This window comes from Laetiporus sulphureus (assembly GCF_001632365.1).
Source record: "Laetiporus sulphureus 93-53 unplaced genomic scaffold LAESUscaffold_2, whole genome shotgun sequence".
Lineage (NCBI taxonomy): Eukaryota > Fungi > Basidiomycota > Agaricomycetes > Polyporales > Laetiporaceae > Laetiporus > Laetiporus sulphureus.
The window spans coordinates 897,943-918,916 of record NW_024468511.1 but is presented as its reverse complement, the minus strand read 5'-3'; the positions used below and the strand labels follow the sequence as shown (position 1 = coordinate 918,916).

Genomic DNA, 20,974 nt, shown 5'->3' with positions numbered 1-20,974 from the left:
TCTAGATACCCTCTGTTGACGCTTTTCTCATTTTCTGGAGTATTTTTGCCATCTTAGTTCGCAGGTACAGGGATAATGGAACAACTGTTCGCTGGCGCCCTTGTTTACGTATTTCACCAATAGATATGGTGACTTTGCGAGCGAATTTTCCAGACAGCACGTCTTGACAAGACGCGCTACGTTACAGGGACATCTCTATACCGTTCCCAATAAGCGCCCGATCTAGATAGCGATCTTCGTGTGGCGGACGATTCGTCTCGTGGGCCACTACCTTCGCGCACACCTATTCTCCGCGCCCCGGGATTAGACTCCATGTCATCCTTTCTAGCTCCGCAATTATCCTCGCTAGTGCCGCGACTCTGCCGCACGTTCGTGAGCAAGGCAGCTCTTCAGCCAGTTCCCCCAATGCGAGGTAGGACGGTGTTAGCTCGGTTCTTTCCTTGATCATCCTTGCTAGCTTGTCCCTCTGTCCAGGCACAATATCCTCTCCTGAGACATTTTTGAAGGCTATTGGAAGATCCGCAGAGACGAAAGTCACAGCTGAAAAGTGGGAAGATCTATGGAAGGTTGACGGCCATCAAATGAAGAAGGCAGGAATTGCCGTGCGAGATCGTAGGTCAGTCGATCTGCCATGAATCCATGTATATTTTGTGATGAAGCGTTTTCGTTGTGCCTGTAGGTATATCCTATGGTGTATGGAAAAGTTCCGCCAAGGACAAGAGCCAGGAGAATTTGCACATCCTCCAAAGGCAAAGAAGAAGATCCGAGGGTGTGTACTGTCATAACATACATGTGATTGCCTCCCTTACACAGGTGATAGCCATGGTCCTGCTGTGCAAAACGGCAAACGCATACGATCCCGTAGGCATAAGTAGCTGTCGGCTTGGCAAGGTTTGCTGTAATCGCAGGGTATTCGATGGGGAATAGTCTTGATGTAGATGGGTGGACTACGATTGACCTAGTTTTCTGTATGCCGCTGTTACAGGTACTGGTAGTGTATGTAGCTCCGCAAGTCTGCATGAAGCAAAAATATTCCTCCGATACGGGGAATCGAACCCCGAGCTACCGCGTGAAAGGCGGTAATGTTAGCCGTTACACCATATCGGACTGAATTTGTCGTTCTAACGATTTTATAAGATCTTTAATTGCATTATCAGCTGCAAAAATTCAACACTGAACATCTATGTTGATTCTCGAACCCACTCAGACACCTGCCTCTCAGCGACAACAACCCCGTTTCTAATAGTTGTACGTGAATACACTGGATTCAGAGCGGCAGCATATACCGAGCTATTCCCTCGCAGCAGAACAAAGTCGGCTTTGTCTCCTGCGATTGGCACTGGATTTTCCGGAGTAGAAATCCCAATTGCTGCTCGCGCATTAATGGTCACCGCTTCCTGTAAAATGGTTCTCAAAGACGTCCTCAGCAGTTCGTACGGAGACATTGACGCACAATGAGGCTTCGGCAATCCTGCTTTGTCCCGCTTTGAAACAACGCGACACCCATTGTGCACAGAGCAAGTGGGTCTACGGGGCCTTGAGGAGTGAATGCGTTCTCGACATTGTTCACCGACATCGCTAGTTTGAGGCCGTGTTCTCTTGCTAGACGAGGGACGTCAAGTGTTCCCCGCGGCGTTTGGTCCTGGTTCCTCCCCATCATGTAGATATCGCTCGGAGGGAGGCCAACCAGAGTTATCGGAAGCTTGTCCTCCTCCACGATGTGACAGAAGCGTTTCCACTCCTCACTGGAAAAGAGCGTGGCGCGAGTATCATGACCGACGCAGACGCAGGCTTTCGGCTGCCACAAGTCTGATGCAATGCGAGCCCGCAACTCGTCGAGGACGAACCAAAGGAGAGGCTCGGATGTCGGATCAAGGTTATAATCGAGATGGAAATCGACATGCAGACCGTTTTGATATGCCATGTCCAAGACGACAGATATATTTCGCTTGGCATAAGCGACGTTAGCCTCGACATATGGCGCGGAACCGATGATGCTGATGCCTGTCCTTTGAGCAGCATTCTTGAGAAGCAAAAGACTTTTGGTCTCCTCTGATGCCTCTCCGGCGAAAATGGGATCTTGAGCAAAGACTTTACGAACGGTATGTAAGTTCGTCAACGCGAAGAGGTATTCAATAAACCTGACCAGCAATTTGCACGTCGCAAACCTCTTGGAATTCACTCCTGAGCTTGAGTCCGATTTCTATGCAGCTCATACCTACGGTCTCATCGACCTCGACATGTGCTCGCATCGCTGTAACGCCGCATTTCACACTGTCTATGATCATCCGCTTTCCTCTGTCATAAAGGCTTTGTAGGTTTGTGGAGAATGTTTTCTTCACTTTCGCGGTAACTCGAAGAGCCTCTGCGAAGTCTCTGAAGGTTGCTCTATCAACTTTATTTGACAGCTAGATGTGAATGCAACAGTACCCTGTAATGAGCTCCTCGCATTGATCTAGGATGAAACATTTGTCAAGGTGTATGTGAGCATGACACAGCCTAGGCGTCGTACAGTCTGTCAACATCCTCGCTTCAATAATTGAGGGAGCACTTACGCGGGCAAAAGAATGCTCCGTCCTTGTCCATCAATTTGTTCGATATGGGAAGGACTATCATTCACAGTGCTGCCGCTGGCAGCCGGGACGACGCTTTCAACATGACCGGCCTCACAAGTAACGTCAAAGAGCTGCTTGTTCATCTTGTGGTCATCGTGGGCTAGGTAGACGTTGCGGATGATAAGCATCGTTGCACTCACAGTGCCTACAATGATCAGTCAACGTATCACACAAATGTTAGCTTACAACCGAACCCTCGGGACAGGAACGCACGCTTGCGCTTGTTGGTTATTAAGGGCTGGCAGTGCGCCGCAGCAGTTCATTCGCTGCGTTTTGGCCCCCCAAAGAGTATCACCCACGATCACACGACATTGCGGCCATTTGCAGCAAATTGCATCGCTCATCTCAGAAGGGTACTATGGAGTAACATTACGGGTTCACAGAAGGGGTAGTTGCATATAAGAGGCTCAGAGTAGGAACAGACGACACTAGAATGATGGTGTAGCTGTCCGTGATGTATGTCTGCTAGGTTTAACAAGGCCAAGTACAGTTGACGAGGAAGGTTTACTGAGAGACCCTGCGTCGCTTTGAAGTCCGCAGATGATACTCATCTTCTTCGCCTTCGCTGTAGTCTTCGCTTAATACGTCCGCACCATACAGTTGCCGCCGCTTCTCCCGGTCGACAATTCGTAGACGGCCGAGATTCGTCGATAGGGACTTGAAGAAATCACTCTTGCGTTGATATCAGTCCCGATCCGTCCCATGATCGTTCCGGTACTACGTACCTTGAATACGCGAACCTTCGCACCAGGCTCGGCGGCCGCCTGAGTGCGCCGTTTCTTCTCTTTATGCTGAGCGCAGACATCAGCACCTGCTAACAAGATTGAATGTGCAAGATCTTCACCTTCTTCTGCTCTTCTCTAAGTAAAACTGCCAGATGTTTTATCCATCGCTGCAAATTCGTTTCTGATCTTCGCTTCTTTACTTGTTCGTCGAGTTTCCCTTCCGTAATTTCTTCGTCATCACTGTCTGGTATGGCATATGTCTTTACCAGAGCAACGCTCCGACGCGGCCTCTTTTTCCCCCGTCCATTACTCCGGGCTTTGCTAGTGGAAGGGTCCGGAGAGGCTGACCAGGGATCGGAGGTATCTTCCATCTTGTTGCTGTACTCGCTTTTCACTCTCACTCTGCAACTCCGCGATTTCCCACCACTGGGCACGACCACAGTGTATTCCTCTTGTGATAAATAATCTTCCTCACTGAAGTAGAACTCCGTTCCGGCTTCAATGTCGTCAAACAAGGAGGAATTCTGGAAGCATATTAGAGGTTTAATGCTGCATCAACGAGAAGCGTTACTCACCGGTGTACGCCCCAATCGCGCAAGCATCTTAAAGTGCTTTAGTGTGACCGGCACACGTACCGACGATCCGAACTGCTCAGTGTAAAGGGATGGCTGCAGGACCTTTTCGCCGGTGAGTACTCAAGCACGCAAATGTCACTGTTTTGACATACGAAGGCATTCTCATTGAGTACAGCGTGTAGCATGAAAACCGCGGTGACAGCACTCCGAGGACCATACTGACCAGTGATCCATCGCCCGACCTGCACATAGTCTAAATGCATATTCAAGATCCGCCAGAGCAATTGCAGGAACTAGCAGAGAAAACCGTACCTGCAGGGTACGTTAACTTGCCGACGCTATCGGAATACGTTGTAATCATCTCGTAGAATCGTCTGCGGCGCGATAAAGATGATTCATCCTTTCGAATCATGACGGTCAGGGTATCCTGTCCAACGTATCCCTAAACGATGAAAGATTATTGTCACAATCAAGTATAACTACCTCAAATTGAATATAAGTACTTACAAGGTCTTCATCGCAGGCGGTAGGCTGCTCCGCTGATATCATGAATACCTCCTCATCGTCGCTGATCTCTTCGTGTTCGTCTACTTGTCCTCCTGTACCGTGCTCTTGTAGATCATGCGCAGCGGCCATTGCAGCGCCTCTATTGGGTTCATCAACCACAGGAGGAGATCCAGGCCTTCTGAAGGCTATGAAGTCTCTGCAAAGCCTCGCCTCGAACGCTGAGCAAGCCTTCTCGTCTTCCGAAGGTGGAAGATCCTCCATGTTTAGTCGGAACGTGCGCAAGACGTACGCAGCAATATCGTCCTTCAGATTTGGATAGGTAGCAACCAGTCGCCGTAGCATTTTGCCCTTGCACCCTATCTCCAGGCAAGTAAAGGCGACCTCCTCCACCAATGTGTCCATTTCGGCCTTATTAAGACCCACCACCACTCGCCCAAACTCAAGTACCCCCACGAAGCTGTCCGGGGTGAACTTATTGATAAGGAGTTCGAACAGGTCACTCCTCGTTACCGGGTCCAACCCCATACTGTCAACCCTGCTGTGACACGTACTCACGTACACCTTGAGCGCCGGGGATGTCTCAGACGTTGCATGGAGAGATTGCGGGAGTGAGATCGAGTCCGGAAAGAATATGGTGCACAGCAGTACGAGGCGGACTGTTGGGTCGTGTGACGGATAGTCTCGCTGCAATCGACGAAGAACCTGGAATGTATTTGTACTGGCCACCGAGCGTGTGTTGACGAAGAGCTGCTACATATATCAGAATTTGCTCTGACACAACGAATCATGACGGGATCACCTTGCTCAGTGCTTCGACGACCGATCTGTCGAGCAATACTCAAGTTCTTGTCGCGAATAAGATTGTAACGACCACATACGTGAGTTTGAATCTGAGCGAGCCTTCGTTATCCAACTTCCTGAGCGCTGCATAACCTGGCTCGTTTGTATGCGCTTCCATGCACACCTCCGCCGCAACCGTCCGTGTAAGAAACATGCTGATATTCGTGATGCACATTCATCAGCTTCCTGAGAGGGCGATGCATGGAACATGGGGAGGGGACGATGGAAAATACCGTACTGAGGATCCAAACGTGACAACTCCAACACATTCTGAACGATCTCGTCGACAAGGCCATCGAATTGTACAGGCTGCTTTTCGAACATTTTCCTGAATATGAAATTGCGGTACTGTCGAATGGAGGGCATGAGGGCTGTGACCGGTGGATGATAGGCGGCACACCGACCTTCCGATCCATATGAAATCCATTGGCCCGAGCATACGGAAGCAGACGAGGTTCAATCGCGAGGACCAGAGGGAACTGCACCATCATGGGATCCTACAGACACAAATCACGCGCATATAGTCACCTGGACGTCATGTCTGCAGTGGAACATACCTGATGGCAGAAAGGAATGAACTAGGCGGACATTAGATTCCCTGAAGACATGACATGGAACTGCATGGATCTCACCTTGTATTTCTCCACTACGGCTTTCAGGTTTTCCCATTTCCATGGCCGTGCTGATGTTGGGAAACGAACCGAGTCCACGATGAGAGTAAATATAGAACCATCATCTTCGCCTTTCGCGACAGGGATGTCGCCGAAAATGCGTGCCGCCGCTATCATGAAATGGGTGAAGACTGACAGTGACATCGTGCGGACCCACGGAGCCTTAATGAAGGGGACCTGCGAGCGGAAATAGTGGTGGATCGCACACTGAACGAGGTAGCGGGAGAGGTGAGCACCGCTGGATAGCATGATCTTTTCAGACGAAGACAGGGGCAAATTAACATTCCTCCAGTAGCGTGGCGGATTGCGAACGTACGTCGATTACTTGCTCGTTCATCAACTTTCCTTTCCCCAGTGCCCAATACAGTGCTTGGATTCTTCCGTAGCGAGAGAGAAAGTAGGAAGAGCGTACATAGGGATCTCGAGTGAAGCGGTGATATCGCTGAGAGATCTGGCTGAAAGACGCAGGGTCGCCAAGTTCGTTAAGAATAATTTGAATGACCTCGTCTGGCAAAAAGCAGCACCACAGCGGAATTAGAGGGGCTCCTGCGCATAGCGGTCGGCGACCTACCACAGAGGCGGTCCATAACGTTCCGAGACAGATTATAAGAGAAGCACAGGAGACAATGGCGTCCACACCAGGCAGGATGGCGACCAGACCTTTCAGATTGCTGGCAAAGGAAGCCGGAAAGGTTGAGGTGGTGGGACGCTCGGCCAAGCTCACGGTGGCGGAACTGACGCTCGTGCTCCCGGCGTCGGAGAATTAGAATTAGTTATAAGCCGCTCAAAGAAATATACAGTCGACTATCTCATAATGCATAAGGTTGGTTCCCGGCTCAGGCTATGCATTATGAGATGGTATGCATTACCAGATGTGTCACATTGTGTTATGTAGTGTGACATTTGTGACCCTTCACTGAGCAGTTGTCATGCCATGGTGCCTCGAAAAGGAGACTGATGTAAAACTCGGTAAATACATACAGATAAGGCAGTTCCTTGGTGACTCTGGGGTGTGGTTTTTGAGTGCTTTCAGGCCCAGACATGGCAGTTGCATCAAAAGCAAATGAGAATTTTGCTATGATAGATAGCTCTTGACATCGTTTTCATGCACTAATCATCCAAAATAGGTCAAATTTCCAATCTGATAATGCATAAAATCCAATTTTGGTTATGCACTATGCGATATGAGATTTTATGCATAATCCCCTTGGGGACGAGCACGGTTCCCGGGTCAGGCCATGCATTATGAGATATTATGCATGATGAGCTCATGCATTATGAGATAGTCGACTGTACATGCCTCCTGCAGTTGATAAATCACATAACACGGAAGGCGGCTTGCCCACTTCACGAGCCGCCACTCAATCTCAAATGCGATGCTGAAGCCCTCTTCCAGTCGGCTTCCAGCTGTACAGAACGACAGTACACGTTACTTACTAGTACTCAAGACAAGCCTCCCTGAACCCAGATCTTCGTGAAGAATGTCCGTCACTGAGAGCGCGGAGGAGGTATCGCGGAATGACGAGAATGAGATTTTGCGCGGAATGTGTGCATCCTCGAGTTCCATTACGACATTGCTTGGTCGGAGGCGGGCGGCGACGTTTGTTCCACGTCTTCAGGAACCGGGTGCAGAAGCACTTCAACTCATTTATTGCGTCTTCAAGAATGTCGATGAAGGCCTTGTAATCCTCCGCAGTCACTACTATATGCTACATTTCTGTGCGAAGGACTGGATATGACAGGCTGGTGGAGGATCCACATTCGTCAACCCGTGATACGACATGATTAGAGGGAAGACAGATATATGTACAGCGAGGTGAGCCGCTAGAATGCGTGGTTTGAAGAACTCAATCATGCGAAGTGATACCGCATTCCACACGGCTTGCATATGCACGGTGCTGTCAATCAATGCAATAGGACTGCTGAAGGTGAGCACCTTCTGAAATGCGACAGTATGTGGTCTTGTTTTATCAATCCATCGCTTCTTAGAGTCAATGGAAGTCTAAAAACCAATTGGCGAAGAAGGCGGTCAGTCGGTCGGGACCACATCACACATCAAATTCAGCATGTGTTCGCATTTAGGTCCATGAGGCAGAGGTTCGGGTGATCTTGCCGCTGCCGACAGCGGCTGCATGCGCTTTCAGTGGTCAAAAGTGAGAGCATGAACGGTGGGCTACGCATTCAGCACGCTATTCTGGTATAATTCCATGGTCTCGATGCCGGCAAGAACGAGCAGGTAACACGCCGAGCCACTCCAGCCGCCATGCTCTTCATCGGACCTCTAGCTTTCCAGTGTACGCGGACCCGTGGCGGATGCAAGGCATTTTGATGGTTTCTGCGCAACGAGCATCACACATCACGGCGGAAGACTGTAGTACATCAATTGCGTATGTATACTATACAGATGGTCTGGGCAGCCAACAGCAGAAATATCAGTAAGTGGCTTTGTAGTAGCTACTCCATATTCTCCAAGGCAACTTCCAATCGCGGTTTTGTAACGACGGATGAAACGCGTCGAAATTCACTGCTTCCAGACGCTCCAGGTACAACCTCGTAGGCACCTAATAAGATATCAGGTCTACTGTACCAACAACATATGTGATTAGGGTCACGTACCCCTGTCAGAAATACCGGTCGCGCTTTACTTGGCACATGGCCTCTCATGCCTTCTTGCTTGAACATTTCCAGAGAAGTTAACAAATTATCATTCGCCGCTGTCGCAAACTCAAACACGGCATCGTCGATTCCCTGGGCGCCACCACCTCTGCGAAAGACTACCTCTTGATTTACACCATGACGTGCTGTGATTTCTGCGGGTATGACCATGCGGCCCTGCGATGCATGATACGGAAGGGCCCGCAGCAGCGTGGCGATGCCCTGAGCGATGCCAAGGTGGGAGGCAGCATGTGACAGAGCGGAAGAAGACGACAGAGAAAGCAAAGAGAGCAGCAGATAGAGGAATGTGGACGATGTGGACTCTGTGTGGGTTGTGAGGGAATCCAGCGTCATATGTGTGGGCGTGTGCAACTCGGCATCCTGAGAAGCATTCCAGTTACGTCGCGCCGCATGTCAACTCGTTTGCTTACTCTAGCATCGATGATCCTCTTCAGGTGGTACGTTGGCAGCTTCGCATGCTGACATGCGTCATATAGTGCAAGTGCGATTGGATGCCTGGGGGGCCTGCCCTACGTCGCTTGGTCACCCAGGATTTCAGCATTTGCTAGAAGGGCCACCAACGTACGTCCGATATTCCCTTGACTGCATCGCGCCAGAACTGCATCCTCATCTTCCCAATCATCGGACTTGAAACTGCTTCTGGAATGCTGGCCAGTTCCACCTACGTACGCACCAGAATTCTAACGCATGACGGAGAAATCAATGCACCTCACGTACATAGAAAGCTCTCAGCGCAAAGAAGTGCCTGCGACTTTCGCGCGGCCAGAAATGAGAGACTAGATGCGCCTCATAATCACGTTTCCGGACGAGGTCTTCGCAGTAAGCAGCTGGATCTCGGACGCCGCTTTCCGGTTGGGTGTTTGAGTCCGTATGGACGCAGCGCACTGAACGTAGCAGAGGGGCTTCTCCGTGTATAAATCTGCAGAAGTTCGCGTGCGTAATCCGGCGACTGTGAGGTCGAAGCATGGGGGAAGACGACGAGTGGAAGCTGGCAAGAGACTCGCTCGGCGTGCACGCCGAAGTGGAGGCGCTCTGGTATGTGGTCATGTGCTCCGAGGCGAGGTGTTGCTGCATTGGCGCGCATGCCTCGCTTATTAGCTCGCGGTGCTTGATCTGACCTGTCTGTACCTCACCTTGCACGGAAGCTCATCATGTCAGCCCGACGGTCTGGCCTGCAGAAGGAGGTTCTGTCACTGTATAGACGGTGAGCTGTATGCGTTGGCCTGAGATGCTCTGCGCCCCGTGCTAATGCGAACAAGAGCTCTCCGCATGGCTAATAGTAAGCCACCGGCAGCACGGCCAAAATTCATGCTTTTTGTACGATATACATTCAGAACGCAAGCTGCTGCGATATCTTCGCGTGATGTTTCAGCGATTGAGCATCTCCTTCGGCGAGGGAAGCGGCAGGTGGAAGTGTACGAGGATAGCAAGGTGTGCGATTGTTGGGTGAGCGCGGAAATGCTGCAGTGGGCGGAAAGAGAGAAAAGACAGAGGGCTGAAGGAACCGAGCCTTCTGCGTAAGCATAGCGTGCCTGAGGAGGCCGGTGTGATGGTGAGCATCTCGCATGCGCGTGCAATGCCGCTGTAGATTGACTGGGCGGGAACCATACAGATCTACCTATGATTCCTTCCCGTGGCTATCACTCTGTGACTGTGGAGATTCTGGTGTAGTCTCGAACAATCCCGCTCCCGCCAGCCTCGCTGCCGACTGCGGGTCGCTCGCTTCCCCTCGCTGAGCCGCCAATTCCTCCTGAGCTTGAGCCTCCGCTTGAGCTTCTGCTTCCCGCTTCTCCGCCTCCTCTTTCTCCTGAGCAGCAATTATGGCTTCCTCCCTCTGCTGCTCGTACAACTTGATTTTGGCCTCATACGCCAAACGCCGCTCGTTGATCACGTACTTGATGCGAGCCATGCTCTTCCGGCACTGCGTACATACAGATAATTAGCGGAAACATCATGAATTGGATGTAGAGACACGATGAGAAGAGCGCATAAGCAATTTACAGGGTAAACCTACCTTGCGGACATTGTCGTACGCAGACAACATAGAAGCATGGACGTTATGTCTTCGCGCATCCTCTACCTGTGTAGCGAGAAGGTTGCGCTCCCGTAGGAGAACATACCACAATGTGTGCAGATCCTTGAAACTTTTCCGACGCAGCTCTGCTGCGGTCCATGACCGACCTGAGACAGGCTGTGTGTTAGGACCACCCACGCACAGCGGTGAGCTTCTATGCATATTAGAGGGTTAACTTACCACTCCCATCCTTGGCTACGTCGATGGCCTCAAACGCCTCATAGGTTACCTTCTCATTGGGTTCCTCTTTTCTGCGAAAAAATGCCCAGAGACCATGGTTTTCGTCCACTTTGATACCCAGATGCGGACGCTGTCGTCGCTCAGCCTTCCATGAGTCTGTCGAAACGCCCGGCGTAGAATCGACTGGCGCGTCTGCCTCGTCCTTCACAGCGCCTTCCAAGGAGGTCGAAGGAAGGTCAGCGGCATGTGTCGCGAGAGTCCGAGCCCGGAGAGACAAGGGACGGAGCGTTCGAAGAACGACAGGCTGCAAAGTTCGAAACATGTGAACGGAGAAGATGATCAAGATCGTAAGGTCGCCAATTCAGCAGAGCTGCGTCTTGAGCTCGAGCAAAGCCTGAGCAACACCTGCAAGATCAGGTAAGAAGCGGCGTCGAAAGGCAATATGTCACAAGCGCATCACGTCACAACGGCACACGCGTTCATATCATAGAGGATCGACAGCCGGCATCATAAGTAGCCTATATTTGGCAAGTCCATGTTTATAGTAAGGGTATCAAAAGCATAAGAGTTCTCGCTCAAACAAGGACCATGGCCCCGCATGGCACGTCTGCTCTTAATCGCAGAGATACAATACAGAAAGTAGTATTACTCGACAACCTCCTCCCCATCGCTCTCGTCACTACGCATGCGCTCTCGTCTAGCGGCATCTTTCGCCTTCTTAGCCAGTTCCTTGTTTGGCCTCAGATCCCCAAGGCATATCATCTTCTTGCAGCCAGAAGACGGACATTCCTTGCGCGCATTGCGACTGGTACCAAGGTAATCTCGTATTGCGGATGCGGAGAATGAATGTCCGCATTTATCCCTACCACAAAGCTGTGACCAAATTGTACAATGTGATGAGGTCTTGTTGCACGTACGATGTCAAGGGGTCCACCAGAATCGTGAGCGTGAGAGGGCACTTGTAGTCCTGGGTAACACCACCCACTATCAAGTCGTCGTCATCGTCGCTCTCGTCCTCATCCTCTGCAATGCGTGGGTTCCGTCATTCATGACATATACAGTGCAGAATCAGGATGCGCAGACCTTTCGGAATGAATTCAGTTATAGGCGGCATGGCTTGGTCAGGATTCTGCACCTCCTGTTTGACACCACCGTAAGTGACTGTAACTCGAGGACATAAGACAACGCACGTAGATAGCGGATTTGAAGGTGATGTACTCTTCCGACTTAGCATACTTCTGCCGTGACGTCTTGCTATTGTAGTTGCCTACTTTTCGCTTTACCTCTTCCTCGTAGAGATCCACTATATTCGCCTTCACTCATTCAATTTGCATAAGATTCAGGGTGAGAGCTTGCCACTTACAATCTTTTCCCTTTGGGAAACTTTCTGGTTCAACTCACCCAAAGTCTTTTCATGAGCAACGAGCTCAAACTCAGTGTCTATGAGGGACCTCATAATTTCATCCATCTCAACCATGTCCTGGGTAATGACGTCAGTTAACAGACGGCGCGATGCGCGAACTTGCTTACTTGCTCCGCCCCATCGCTCCCAGCAAATTCAGCAATGACAGTCGCTACATCCCGCACCAAGGTATAGTACGGTGTGTGGTTCTGGCGTCGCATCATGTTCCAATCCGAGGCGAAGCCAGCCAGCTTGGCTCCATTGGATTTATCGAGGGGCTGGTCGCCAAAATCCTCCAACTCCTCTTCTTCATCTTCAGGCTGCTCTCGCGATACTTTGCGCTTCGACTCTTTCCTCACGCTTTTTTTCGAGCGACGCGGCTTCTGCACTTCGTCTCCCTCCTGTTCTTCGTCTTCCTCACCGTCCTCCACATCCTCGACGGTACGCTGGGTAGGGTTGTCTTCTTCTATCACGTCAGAATGCTCTCGCCTGATACGACGCGACGAGCTGGCGACGGGCATTGCGTGCGATGGTGGTCACGAGCAGAAATGCGTCCGTAACGCGTAGTGCAGCGCGCATCTCGATCCATCCCGTGATCGACTTTAGGGTAGGTCAACTCGCGACAGACCGAAACCGGAAGGTCTCCTTCAACGCCGGTCACCAAGGATGCTGTCTGCACTTCGGGCGTTGTCGCGTCCGCTTCAACGGCAGTCGACATTCTCTCTGCTGCAACAGAACTTCTATCAAAATGCTACATTACCTTCGCTATCCCGTTTCTTCCATCCCTCGCTACCTGCCGCCGTCACCCTAAACCAGTCTACACGGCGGAAGCCACCGAAGAAGGCGAAGAAGCCTAGGTCGCCTCTGTTAGAGGGAAACTCACAGAAAAAGGGCGTCATCAGCTCTGTCTTCATTCTGAAGCCGAAGAAGCCCAACTCCGCCAAGCGGAAGGTCGCTCGAGTAAAGCTCACTTCTGGGAAGACCCTCCAGGCGTATGTCCCTGGCGAAGGACATAACTTGCAGGAGCACGGTGTGGTGCTCGTGAGAGGAGGTCGTGCGCAGGATTTGCCCGGTGTTCGGTAAGTTGATGTCATCCGTGCAAAGGATCTTGTCCCGAGCCCGTTTTCTACAGATATAAACTTGTCCGCGGAGCGTACGATTTTGGTCCTGTGGTGAACAGATTGACAGCGCGGAGTCGATACGGAGGTGAGTGCTGTTTCATGCACGCAGCTCTCCCATTTGACCTCTCACATCTGCAGCGAAGAAGCCGAAGCAGTAGAGTCTCCTGTTTCAAGCCCGCATTGTCTAGCTTGCTGCATCCTTGTCATGTCGTACCTTGTTCCTACTGATGCCGCTCTCAACTACCAAAAAATTGGCATCTCCATGCGCGCGAACTCCGTAAAATGTATCAGAACAGTAGTTGGTATATCAGAAAAGGATATCAAAAAGTTGCCGTGTGCTGTAGCCATGTTTTCTGAATGGCAGCGGTAAAATCACCAAGTCTTGACAATATTCCCAGCTTCCCTGATGCTTTCCTCTCTATCGCGAGTCTCCCGAATCACCCTTTCAATCTCAACATTGATCGCCCACACCCAAGCATCTCTTTCAAGTCTGCTCCTAGTCCGGAAAACGCTCATCTTCCTCTTTATCGACAGCGGCGGGATGTCGGTGCGACGGACATCGCCGATCCCCTTCTCTCCTTTTTTCGATGACCGGTACCAAATCATGAACAGGGTATCCTCAACGCCGTCGTCAGTTTCTAGCCCATCCTGGTATCGCCGCGCATCATGCGGTGCGTCAGGGTCATATTGCCCTTCGGGCAGATACTGTGCAGCGAGATACCCTGAGACGACAGATGCATCCATGAGGCTGATCATCTTGTGTCGGCGACGGTGTAGCGATCGTCGTCCCGCGATGCGGTATTGAATAAGGGTGCCGGAGGTGAGAATCATCTGAATGTGCCTATCGCCGCCGTTCGCGTCAGCTTCAGCCATCCCTACAGAAAGAAACTCTTACTTGTATCGCCCATGTAAACCTTTGCTCGCATACAGTTTGCCGCACTTAAGCATCGGCCTGCACCCGTCCATCACGCACCAATTGTAGAACGAGCTGAGCTCCGGAAGAGGCGCTGCTGGATCGGGTAGAAGATCCTCCGGAGAATCATGTTCATGGACGACGTGCTGCAGAGGAGTGATTCGAGTACGTCCCATCCTAACATAGGCAAGGTCCATTTCTCGTCGTGCGTCGACCTGGTGTCGTTTCTTCCAGTACGACACCAGCGGACGCAGCCGGACGATCCATTCGAGCGCGTTCTGGCATGAATAAGCCTACGCCGAGGTGCATTAATGCTCAAAGTGACGAGTAGAGAGCATATCGTACCTCAAACCTGACCACGCTGCCGGTGGTCAACAGCAACTCAAACGACCGTCTCATATGCAGTCTTGTTCTGTTCCTCGAGGCATTGGCTCCTGTCTCCCCTCCAGCGTCCTCATCGTCGCTTTCCGACCTCTCGACGTCCTCCCAGAACCCTTCGACGTCTTCCCATTCAGGCATGTTCCCCCCGGGTATCTGGTCGCTATGTCTCGCAGCGACCTGAAATGCTCTCCGAACGGCAACGATACTCCGCAGGTCCAGCAACGCGAAAGCATGCAGGATCTGCTGTGCACCTCTATGCACTTCTTCCCGCTGGAGGGTCTCAGGATTGCAGTCGACTGGTAAGAAGCCAGGCGGGGCGGGATGGTGGGCATGTGCGGAGTGCAGCGAAAACAGGTAGCCGTCATGACTCGTCAAGTAGATCGCTTGCTTCAACTGGGAACTCGGACGGATGCGGTCTAGATAGCCTTCGACCGCAGGCGGCTCGTCAAGCCTAGTGCCATCTTTCAGGTGGAGCCGCGTTGGATAATGTTCCTTCAACCGAACCTCCAAATGTGCAGGCTTCCCTGCCTGCGTGCTAATGCATGAGAGAACGACCCAGGCTAGATATCAAACACCGACCTGGTGTAATGCGAGGCCGCACAAGATAGCCCAATCTCGCGTGCTACCCTGGACGTCCTCCAGCTGCCACACCCAATCGAGATTCGTCTCCGAACGCCAAGCCAATGCCAACGCACCACGGGCAGCAACCGTATGCTCTAACAGGTCGCTGTATTCTGCCACTTGCTTCAGCCGCTCCTGGCAGGTGCGTATGATATTCTGTTTGTTGAAAACCGCATAAGCAGCGGCAACGTCGCCACTGTCGGGTATATCAATCTTGATGCGTGTATCAAGAATCGGAGATCGAATCTCTAAAAAGGGCGGAAGCTGCCCTCCAAGATGCCGCCTAAAAGTTGTGTCGATAAAGATGTTAGAAAGTAAGATCACAATCTAGATTGTGGACATCGCACGGACCACAGCTTGTAGAGCCAGTCAATCGCTCTAGTGCGGCTCTTCATTTTGAAGACAAATGCGTTGAGTCCTGTTCGCTGGCCGTAAAGCCATCGTCGTTTGGAGCGGTGGCGCAACGGCACAGAAGGGCAGACGATGCAGAACGTCAGATCAACGAAAGAGTACAGTGATAGCCTTGTCGTGGATGAACCCAGCGGGATCACGAACAGCAACTTCTTGTGGCCCGTGGACCAGTCTTTCCATGGCATCAACTGACAGCACGGTCACTTGTCGTACTCCAAGGATGACCACGAGACAAACGTACATGATCTCTGTAAAGCTCTAACCTGTCTTTCCTCCAGACGACAATGTATTCCACCCAATCCTCGTTGTACAAATGGCTCGTCGTCCGGTTCGCGTTCTCGTCGAACTCCGCAGGCAACGACGATCCCTCCGTGTGAGAAAACTTGACGAGCATCCTATCTGGGTATAAGCTAGAAGAGGGGACATGACAGTCGTTCGAGAACGCGTACCTCGCATAATAACATTCCCCCATTTGACTTGGTTCTCCGGGTCAGCCTGCTGGGCTGCGCCCGCGCTAGTATGTTCCACTTGTTCACCGCTCCGTGAAAGGACCTCCCTGGGAGGCGCGGGATCCTCCTGTACGGCTGGCTCGGGATTGTGCACCGCCTTGCCTTTGCCTTTCGCGAACCCGTTCTGCCCGGGCTCTCCGGAATGCCCATTTCGGGAATTTGAGCTGGACGTTTGTTCGAAACGGACGTGAGGCGAGTGACTAGCCGGTGCACCTGGAGTAGGTCTGAATATAAGCGCAGTAGAGGAATGGGCGCTCCGCGACTCGTCTGTCTGCAACGGGGAGTCTTCGTCATGGCGGGAGCTCCTTCCGCCCTTCGTGGCGGCACCAGGAATGCTCAGACGCGAGGGCGATGTGACGAACGTCTCCGTACGGGTGGAAAGGGGCACATTCCGAGACGATGATATCTCGGCCGTCCGACTTGTGCCAGCTGGATTCGTCCGTGTGTCCTGGTCGAGGACGTCCACGCCCAAAAATAGGCCCACGTCGAACGACCCTCCGACCCACCTCTCGTGCGACCGCTCGTCGCGCACACGACTGGATGCCCTCCCCCACTCGCTCTCCTTCCACCGCCTATACATCTCCTCGCGCACGCTCCTCTCCTCGTTCTCGCCCCACTCCTCCTCCCGGCCGCCGTGCTTCAGGAAGAAGTCCAGCGCGAGCGTGCGGATGGTATTCCGCAGCCCGTTGTCGTCGGAATCCGAGTCCGCATATACCCTGCCCTTGCGCTTCCTGCGCGTGGTGAAGTCGTGCGCGAGCACTTGCTTCGGTAAGGGTCCGATGAACCGGCGGTGATGCTGGTGTGTGTCGCTCGTGCTCGTCACCTCGGTAGAGGATGTCTGGATGGGAGGGGGGAGGGTTCTGGGCGTCGCCATTGCCCCAGTAGATGCTACGTTGAGGCGAGAGGCGGCGGCGGACAGCTCAACGCCAGCGAGATGCGCCTCCGTCGCGGAGTTCGAAACGCGCTAGTCAGCGTGTTTTTGTCAATTCAAGAGCTGCCCACTTGTGTCAACCGTTGTGAACGCATGCGTGGAGGCTACGAGTCAGTCACCTAGTATGTAGATGCAGTCGAGCCAACGTTGAGAATATAATTACATTGGAGTGACCCGGCTCCCGCGCCCCGTCATGACGTAGTATTCCGTGTTTAGAGTTCGTAGCGTCCGTTTATAATTCCTGCATTCCGATATGATACACAATAGATACAGGAGCGATAGCAGTATGCAGCGATGTAGCGACGTTGTGAGCGAGTATACGTTATCCGTAATTATATTAGAACTGCGAACGAAGTAAGTGGGGGTTGGAGATGAAGAACCCGGCGCTAGCTTTGTCCAATGAGGGTGCAGTTGCACCACCTCTAAAGTCTAAGACTGCCTAGGATGGAACTTGCCATCCTCGATGAGCTTGTGCGACTCCTGGACGTATCGCTCCGCCTCATCGCGAGTGAAGCTTTAAATAAATTGTGGTCAGCCGCTGCGCGGAACGATCAACAACAAATGTACATACGCAATTCTCTTGCCCTTGACGGTCATGTCGGGCTCGCGGAACGCGAATGGGTTGATATCCGACTTCTTCAGGTTGGAGAGAGTGTGATTGACGAACCGATGCGTGCTCTCGTCGCTGCGCACAGCGTAGATGACATCAAGGAGGGTCGCGCTATCGTCCAACCGCCAATAATTCTTCGCAATCTCCGGGGCGGGGTAGTCTGCCCACTCCGGGAGATGACCAGATTCGATCTCCTCAATGCACTTGGTACTGTAAACAAGTCAGGACAAAGAGCTCTCATGGTTGCCAGACAGGCTTACTAAGTGATGACTGCCTCCTCCTCGAGATGGCCGACAAAGCGATGGCACGTCCTGGGCGATACCATGTAGCAACCGACTAGAACAGGCATGAGCTGCTTTTCATAATAAAAACGAGTGATGGAAACATACAAAAGATGTTGTAGAAGATACCCTGAGCACCGATCAACATGGCTCGGAAGAGATAGCCTGGCCTCCGCATCGTCATGAAGGTCCTAAAGCTTTTGTGTCAGTACAAGACGACAACAAGAATGAGAGTACAAAGACGTACATCAGGTGCATACGCTCATTTTCAGCCTCTTCCAACAAAGTGTGGATCCAGCCCGAGTCCCGACGCTAATGTGATGTTAGATCTTCCAAGGTAGATGATATAAGTAAGAATGCCGTACCATCAAGCGAAGACTTCTGAGGTGGCGAAGAGTCGCTGCGACCATTCCCGGTACACCCGCAATGCTCTCAAGGAAAATGAAGCGCTAAGAGCACAAAGTCAACATGCAGCTAGCACCATTAGTCGTAAACAACCATACCCTCAGCCATTGGTGCTCATCCATGATGTAGCCTGCCTTCCTGAGTTCCGCGATAGACATTTCTTTGTAATTGGGCGGAAGGGGCTTGTGCTTATAACCGGAGACGACATCGAAGCCCAATCTACAACCGCGAACACTCGTGAGCAGACATCATTGACAATCACGCCGGTATGATACCATACCTGAGCAACCTAACGAACGAATACGCGATCTTGTCCGAGAACGTTTTCGCTTCACGGTGTAGTACCTTAAAGGGATGTTGAGTTGCCGAACCTGGACGAAGAAACAGGCGAGCATACCTCGACCGACCGGAGCTCGTCGGGCTTATAGACAGGGTGAAATAGAACCCAGTCGCCCTTGATGACCGACGGAACGTCGCTGGTACCATTCTCCTTCGTGACTGAATCCTCGGCTGTCTTGTCACCTACGTTGAATGTGAACACTTGCAGCAATTATGTGAATCAAACAACACATACGCTTGTGAAGACCTTCAACTCCGACGGAGGCCTTTTCATTCGTGGGCTTGGTGGTCAGCGAGTTAAAGAGTGGTGTACCAGTGGTGAAGGCACGCTGTGCGAGGACATATGAAGGGCCGCGTGAAGCGACGACATAGAGGGAAGGGTGCAGCGTGCGCGCCGCCGGGAGGGTGCGAGAGACGGTGGTTCTGAACATCGTTGCGAGTATTTTGCAGACTGTTGCCACAACGGCGCGCGCCCATCACGTCCTATATAGCCCTGGCGTGCAGCGTATCCGTTACGTTCCGAGGACAGACCCGAGGTAGACCGCGCGACGAATCACGACATGATTTCCGAATGCTGACCTGAGGCGCAGAGCACAGCATTCCGATATGATTGCGTCTGGCTGCGTCCTGGGCCAGCCCAAGGCTCAGCGTTGAGGAGGAGGGACGAATCTGTGCCACGCATGCCCCCGCATGCCGCGACCAATCACCGCCCATTCAAAGTGCTTTCCGTCGCTTTTCTCGGCAGATCCGGATCTGGAGATCGATGCTTGCCGCCGCGTAGCCAATGTGAAGTTGTTCTGCCAGCCTATGAGCTATAGGGTGATTTCGGACTGTGGACCCACCTCTTCGTCGGCCTCGCCGTCGAGGGTACTCCCGCTCCTGGATAGAGCACGGGCTCGTCCTGCACTGTGCGCACGCGCGGTGACATCAGCCGTACGACTCATTTGGAATTGTGTTTTTCCGGACGTACCGACGCCTCGACAAGCGCTTGCCAGCAGGCCACCTGACAGTTAGGCGCTCACTTCTGCTCCACCGAATAGGGTCGCGGCGATACCAAGTCTATTTGCAGAACGTAGTACATCGTATAGACGACGTCTAATAGGATGCCTCTGCTGCTTGCAATCACCAACTGATAGCGGAAGATCACGCATCCACTGCGTGGGAAACAGGGACCATGTCCCGTCATCCTGAAACGCAGCCGTCTACTTCCTGTAAGGTCCGCGGGCCGCTCAGGAGCCCAATCTAGGTTTTCGTATGCACCCGTGAGGTGTCCATGCTGCGATGCATCTGTGACGATGCCGCAATTGTGGGATACACGGGCGACTCACGACATCGATACCTGGACAGGCGTGGGCTACCGATCTTGTCGGACTTGAGTGCTCTCCTCTCTCGGTGCCTCCCCTACTCCTGCAATCTTACGCTCCGCGTCCGAAAGGGAGAAGAAGGCTGCTTTCTGGCGTTCCAGCCACCTCCTCGGCTAAGGAAATACAAGACGGCATTTCGTCTCAGAATCACGAAAGACGCTTCCATCAGCGCGGCAAGACGACTCACGGGCGAAAAGACGTGTTCTTGCTCCCCAAAGTCCCCGAAGAACACCGAGTACACAATCACCGCTATGAACTGTGAGGCTGCACTCTGTACCGGACGTAAGGTGCACGCACTTGGGATGAGCATCCAGTTGGCCGTCCTGCTAAACCTGAACAACCACGGAGGTCGAGGGTCATCGGGTTCAACCTTCGACATGTCTGGCCGTTTTGAGTCGCCGTTTGCAATGGAGCGCCGCGCGCCTGTTAGTGGAGACGCATGGCGGCGCACGGCTGTCGAGGAGAACACAATCCGCCTCCAGCTGGAGGACGCGCAGTTCAGCATTAGCCCGAAGTTGAGGGAGAGCAAGGCGTGGGCAGGATAAGTCTGATAAGCGAATGTTACCGCGACTAAACATTTCCTAACCTGGACCTTATCGCGTCTAAATCGTTACCGAAGGTCGGCATTCCATGATTCTCGGAGGGGCATCGCGCGTTGCCGATGTTCTTGCAACTGTTCGGACCTGACGCTATATGCACATCGCTCTCACCGCGTGCGCGTCCGTGCGTATTTACGCTCCAGCATGGCTCGGATACGCGCTTGCTGCACTCCCGCGTTCTGCGGGACACGCAGCCTCGGGCGGGAGGAGAAGATCACGTTGGG

At 52.4% G+C, this 20,974-nt stretch overlaps 11 protein-coding genes and 1 non-coding gene across 12 annotated transcripts; 3 read left to right on the top strand and 9 right to left on the bottom strand.

The window, feature by feature from the left end:
- Positions 1-267: 267 nt before the first annotated feature.
- On the top strand, positions 268-1,092 carry LAESUDRAFT_670378 (uncharacterized protein). The gene is made up of 4 exons (XM_040905432.1): positions 268-412; positions 475-616; positions 680-769; positions 821-1,092. The coding sequence occupies exons 1-4, from the start codon at positions 313-315 to the stop codon at positions 873-875; spliced, it is 387 nt and encodes a 128-aa protein (XP_040769720.1). The 5' UTR covers positions 268-312; the 3' UTR covers positions 876-1,092.
- LAESUDRAFT_t4 lies at positions 1,036-1,107 on the bottom strand. The gene has a single exon. It is a non-coding gene; the product is annotated as a tRNA-Glu (tRNA).
- A 63-nt stretch (positions 1,108-1,170) lies between these two features.
- On the bottom strand, positions 1,171-2,853 carry LAESUDRAFT_670375 (Metallo-dependent hydrolase). The gene is made up of 6 exons (XM_040905431.1): positions 2,829-2,853; positions 2,556-2,760; positions 2,431-2,499; positions 2,147-2,376; positions 1,454-2,091; positions 1,171-1,397 (listed from the first exon to the last, which is right to left on the bottom strand). Exons 2-6 carry the CDS (start codon positions 2,741-2,743, stop codon positions 1,182-1,184), a joined length of 1,341 nt encoding a protein of 446 aa, XP_040769719.1. The 5' UTR covers positions 2,744-2,760; positions 2,829-2,853; the 3' UTR covers positions 1,171-1,181.
- A 75-nt stretch (positions 2,854-2,928) lies between these two features.
- LAESUDRAFT_720047 (uncharacterized protein) lies at positions 2,929-6,678 on the bottom strand. The gene is made up of 15 exons (XM_040907743.1): positions 6,505-6,678; positions 6,250-6,440; positions 5,895-6,185; positions 5,820-5,840; positions 5,667-5,759; positions 5,501-5,610; positions 5,301-5,417; positions 5,222-5,246; positions 4,423-5,169; positions 4,228-4,357; positions 4,068-4,168; positions 3,916-4,017; positions 3,460-3,864; positions 3,341-3,406; positions 2,929-3,287 (listed from the first exon to the last, which is right to left on the bottom strand). Exons 1-15 carry the CDS (start codon positions 6,518-6,520, stop codon positions 3,120-3,122), a joined length of 2,583 nt encoding a protein of 860 aa, XP_040769718.1. The 5' UTR covers positions 6,521-6,678; the 3' UTR covers positions 2,929-3,119.
- A 1,578-nt stretch (positions 6,679-8,256) lies between these two features.
- LAESUDRAFT_720046 (uncharacterized protein) lies at positions 8,257-9,591 on the bottom strand. Its single transcript, XM_040907742.1, has 5 exons — positions 9,327-9,591; positions 9,175-9,270; positions 9,020-9,118; positions 8,550-8,969; positions 8,257-8,494 (listed from the first exon to the last, which is right to left on the bottom strand). The coding sequence occupies exons 1-5, from the start codon at positions 9,573-9,575 to the stop codon at positions 8,366-8,368; spliced, it is 993 nt and encodes a 330-aa protein (XP_040769717.1). The 5' UTR covers positions 9,576-9,591; the 3' UTR covers positions 8,257-8,365.
- A 169-nt stretch (positions 9,592-9,760) lies between these two features.
- LAESUDRAFT_640957 (uncharacterized protein) lies at positions 9,761-10,130 on the top strand (the record flags this gene model as incomplete). Its single annotated transcript, XM_040903633.1, has 2 exons — positions 9,761-9,813; positions 9,869-10,130. 2 exons carry the CDS (start codon positions 9,761-9,763, stop codon positions 10,128-10,130), a joined length of 315 nt encoding a protein of 104 aa, XP_040769716.1.
- Positions 10,131-10,186: 56 nt separating this feature from the next.
- Positions 10,187-11,300, bottom strand: LAESUDRAFT_720045 (MRP-L47-domain-containing protein). Its single transcript, XM_040907741.1, has 3 exons — positions 10,864-11,300; positions 10,624-10,790; positions 10,187-10,530 (listed from the first exon to the last, which is right to left on the bottom strand). The coding sequence occupies exons 1-3, from the start codon at positions 11,183-11,185 to the stop codon at positions 10,228-10,230; spliced, it is 792 nt and encodes a 263-aa protein (XP_040769715.1). The 5' UTR covers positions 11,186-11,300; the 3' UTR covers positions 10,187-10,227.
- A 56-nt stretch (positions 11,301-11,356) lies between these two features.
- Positions 11,357-12,816, bottom strand: LAESUDRAFT_720043 (uncharacterized protein). Its single transcript, XM_040907740.1, has 6 exons — positions 12,394-12,816; positions 12,227-12,343; positions 12,054-12,176; positions 11,947-12,001; positions 11,781-11,886; positions 11,357-11,725 (listed from the first exon to the last, which is right to left on the bottom strand). Exons 1-6 carry the CDS (start codon positions 12,784-12,786, stop codon positions 11,509-11,511), a joined length of 1,011 nt encoding a protein of 336 aa, XP_040769714.1. The 5' UTR covers positions 12,787-12,816; the 3' UTR covers positions 11,357-11,508.
- A 115-nt stretch (positions 12,817-12,931) lies between these two features.
- On the top strand, positions 12,932-13,544 carry LAESUDRAFT_754579 (mitochondrial 30S ribosomal protein S12; the record flags this gene model as incomplete). Its single annotated transcript, XM_040911900.1, has 3 exons — positions 12,932-13,344; positions 13,398-13,471; positions 13,525-13,544. 3 exons carry the CDS (start codon positions 12,932-12,934, stop codon positions 13,542-13,544), a joined length of 507 nt encoding a protein of 168 aa, XP_040769713.1.
- A 214-nt stretch (positions 13,545-13,758) lies between these two features.
- LAESUDRAFT_640838 (uncharacterized protein) lies at positions 13,759-16,801 on the bottom strand (the record flags this gene model as incomplete). The annotated part of the gene is made up of 7 exons (XM_040903626.1): positions 13,759-14,227; positions 14,282-14,592; positions 14,645-15,208; positions 15,260-15,584; positions 15,653-15,900; positions 15,954-16,111; positions 16,162-16,801. The coding sequence occupies 7 exons, from the start codon at positions 16,799-16,801 to the stop codon at positions 13,759-13,761; spliced, it is 2,715 nt and encodes a 904-aa protein (XP_040769712.1).
- A 780-nt stretch (positions 16,802-17,581) lies between these two features.
- LAESUDRAFT_754577 (AOX, alternative oxidase mitochondrial precursor) lies at positions 17,582-19,218 on the bottom strand (the record flags this gene model as incomplete). The annotated part of the gene is made up of 10 exons (XM_040911899.1): positions 17,582-17,666; positions 17,724-17,972; positions 18,023-18,098; positions 18,152-18,234; positions 18,291-18,355; positions 18,409-18,492; positions 18,547-18,667; positions 18,729-18,793; positions 18,846-18,970; positions 19,023-19,218. 10 exons carry the CDS (start codon positions 19,216-19,218, stop codon positions 17,582-17,584), a joined length of 1,149 nt encoding a protein of 382 aa, XP_040769711.1.
- A 923-nt stretch (positions 19,219-20,141) lies between these two features.
- LAESUDRAFT_641096 (uncharacterized protein) lies at positions 20,142-20,530 on the bottom strand (the record flags this gene model as incomplete). Its single annotated transcript, XM_040903644.1, has 3 exons — positions 20,142-20,264; positions 20,339-20,400; positions 20,449-20,530. 3 exons carry the CDS (start codon positions 20,528-20,530, stop codon positions 20,142-20,144), a joined length of 267 nt encoding a protein of 88 aa, XP_040769710.1.
- Between the last annotated feature and the right edge of the window lie 444 nt (positions 20,531-20,974).

What these genes read in the sequence shown, in the direction of transcription:
- LAESUDRAFT_720045 (XM_040907741.1), bottom strand. Translation starts at nt 11,185, where the DNA reads ATGTTTCGAACTTTGCAGCCTGTCGTTCTTCGAACGCTCCGTCCCTTG. An exon ending in CGTAGCCAAGGATGGGAGTG is followed by an intron (nt 10,791 to 10,863) that starts GTAAGTTAACCC and finishes AGCCTGTCTCAG; the next exon opens with GTCGGTCATGGACCGCAGCA. An exon ending in CGTACGACAATGTCCGCAAG is followed by an intron (nt 10,531 to 10,623) that starts GTAGGTTTACCC and finishes GTATGTACGCAG; the next exon opens with TGCCGGAAGAGCATGGCTCG.
- LAESUDRAFT_720043 (XM_040907740.1), bottom strand. Translation starts at nt 12,786, where the DNA reads ATGCCCGTCGCCAGCTCGTCGCGTCGTATCAGGCGAGAGCATTCTGAC. An exon ending in GGAGCGATGGGGCGGAGCAA is followed by an intron (nt 12,344 to 12,393) that starts GTAAGCAAGTTC and finishes GTCATTACCCAG; the next exon opens with GACATGGTTGAGATGGATGA. An exon ending in TTTCCCAAAGGGAAAAGATT is followed by an intron (nt 12,177 to 12,226) that starts GTAAGTGGCAAG and finishes GAATGAGTGAAG; the next exon opens with GCGAATATAGTGGATCTCTA.
- LAESUDRAFT_670378 (XM_040905432.1), top strand. Translation starts at nt 313, where the DNA reads ATGTCATCCTTTCTAGCTCCGCAATTATCCTCGCTAGTGCCGCGACTC. An exon ending in ATTGCCGTGCGAGATCGTAG is followed by an intron (nt 617 to 679) that starts GTCAGTCGATCT and finishes TTGTGCCTGTAG; the next exon opens with GTATATCCTATGGTGTATGG. An exon ending in GCAAAGAAGAAGATCCGAGG is followed by an intron (nt 770 to 820) that starts GTGTGTACTGTC and finishes CACAGGTGATAG; the next exon opens with CCATGGTCCTGCTGTGCAAA.
- LAESUDRAFT_720047 (XM_040907743.1), bottom strand. An exon ending in TCGCTCAGATTCAAACTCAC is followed by an intron (nt 5,247 to 5,300) that starts GTATGTGGTCGT and finishes ATTGCTCGACAG; the next exon opens with ATCGGTCGTCGAAGCACTGA. An exon ending in CGAAGGTTCGCGTATTCAAG is followed by an intron (nt 3,288 to 3,340) that starts GTACGTAGTACC and finishes TATCAACGCAAG; the next exon opens with AGTGATTTCTTCAAGTCCCT.
- LAESUDRAFT_720046 (XM_040907742.1), bottom strand. Translation starts at nt 9,575, where the DNA reads ATGCTTCGACCTCACAGTCGCCGGATTACGCACGCGAACTTCTGCAGA. An exon ending in TTGCGCTGAGAGCTTTCTAT is followed by an intron (nt 9,271 to 9,326) that starts GTACGTGAGGTG and finishes GTGCGTACGTAG; the next exon opens with GTGGAACTGGCCAGCATTCC. An exon ending in CAGTCAAGGGAATATCGGAC is followed by an intron (nt 9,119 to 9,174) that starts GTACGTTGGTGG and finishes CAAGCGACGTAG; the next exon opens with GGCAGGCCCCCCAGGCATCC.
- LAESUDRAFT_670375 (XM_040905431.1), bottom strand. Translation starts at nt 2,743, where the DNA reads ATGCTTATCATCCGCAACGTCTACCTAGCCCACGATGACCACAAGATG. An exon ending in CGGAGCATTCTTTTGCCCGC is followed by an intron (nt 2,500 to 2,555) that starts GTAAGTGCTCCC and finishes TACGACGCCTAG; the next exon opens with GCTGTGTCATGCTCACATAC. An exon ending in AGGATTGCCGAAGCCTCATT is followed by an intron (nt 1,398 to 1,453) that starts GTGCGTCAATGT and finishes ACCATTTTACAG; the next exon opens with GAAGCGGTGACCATTAATGC.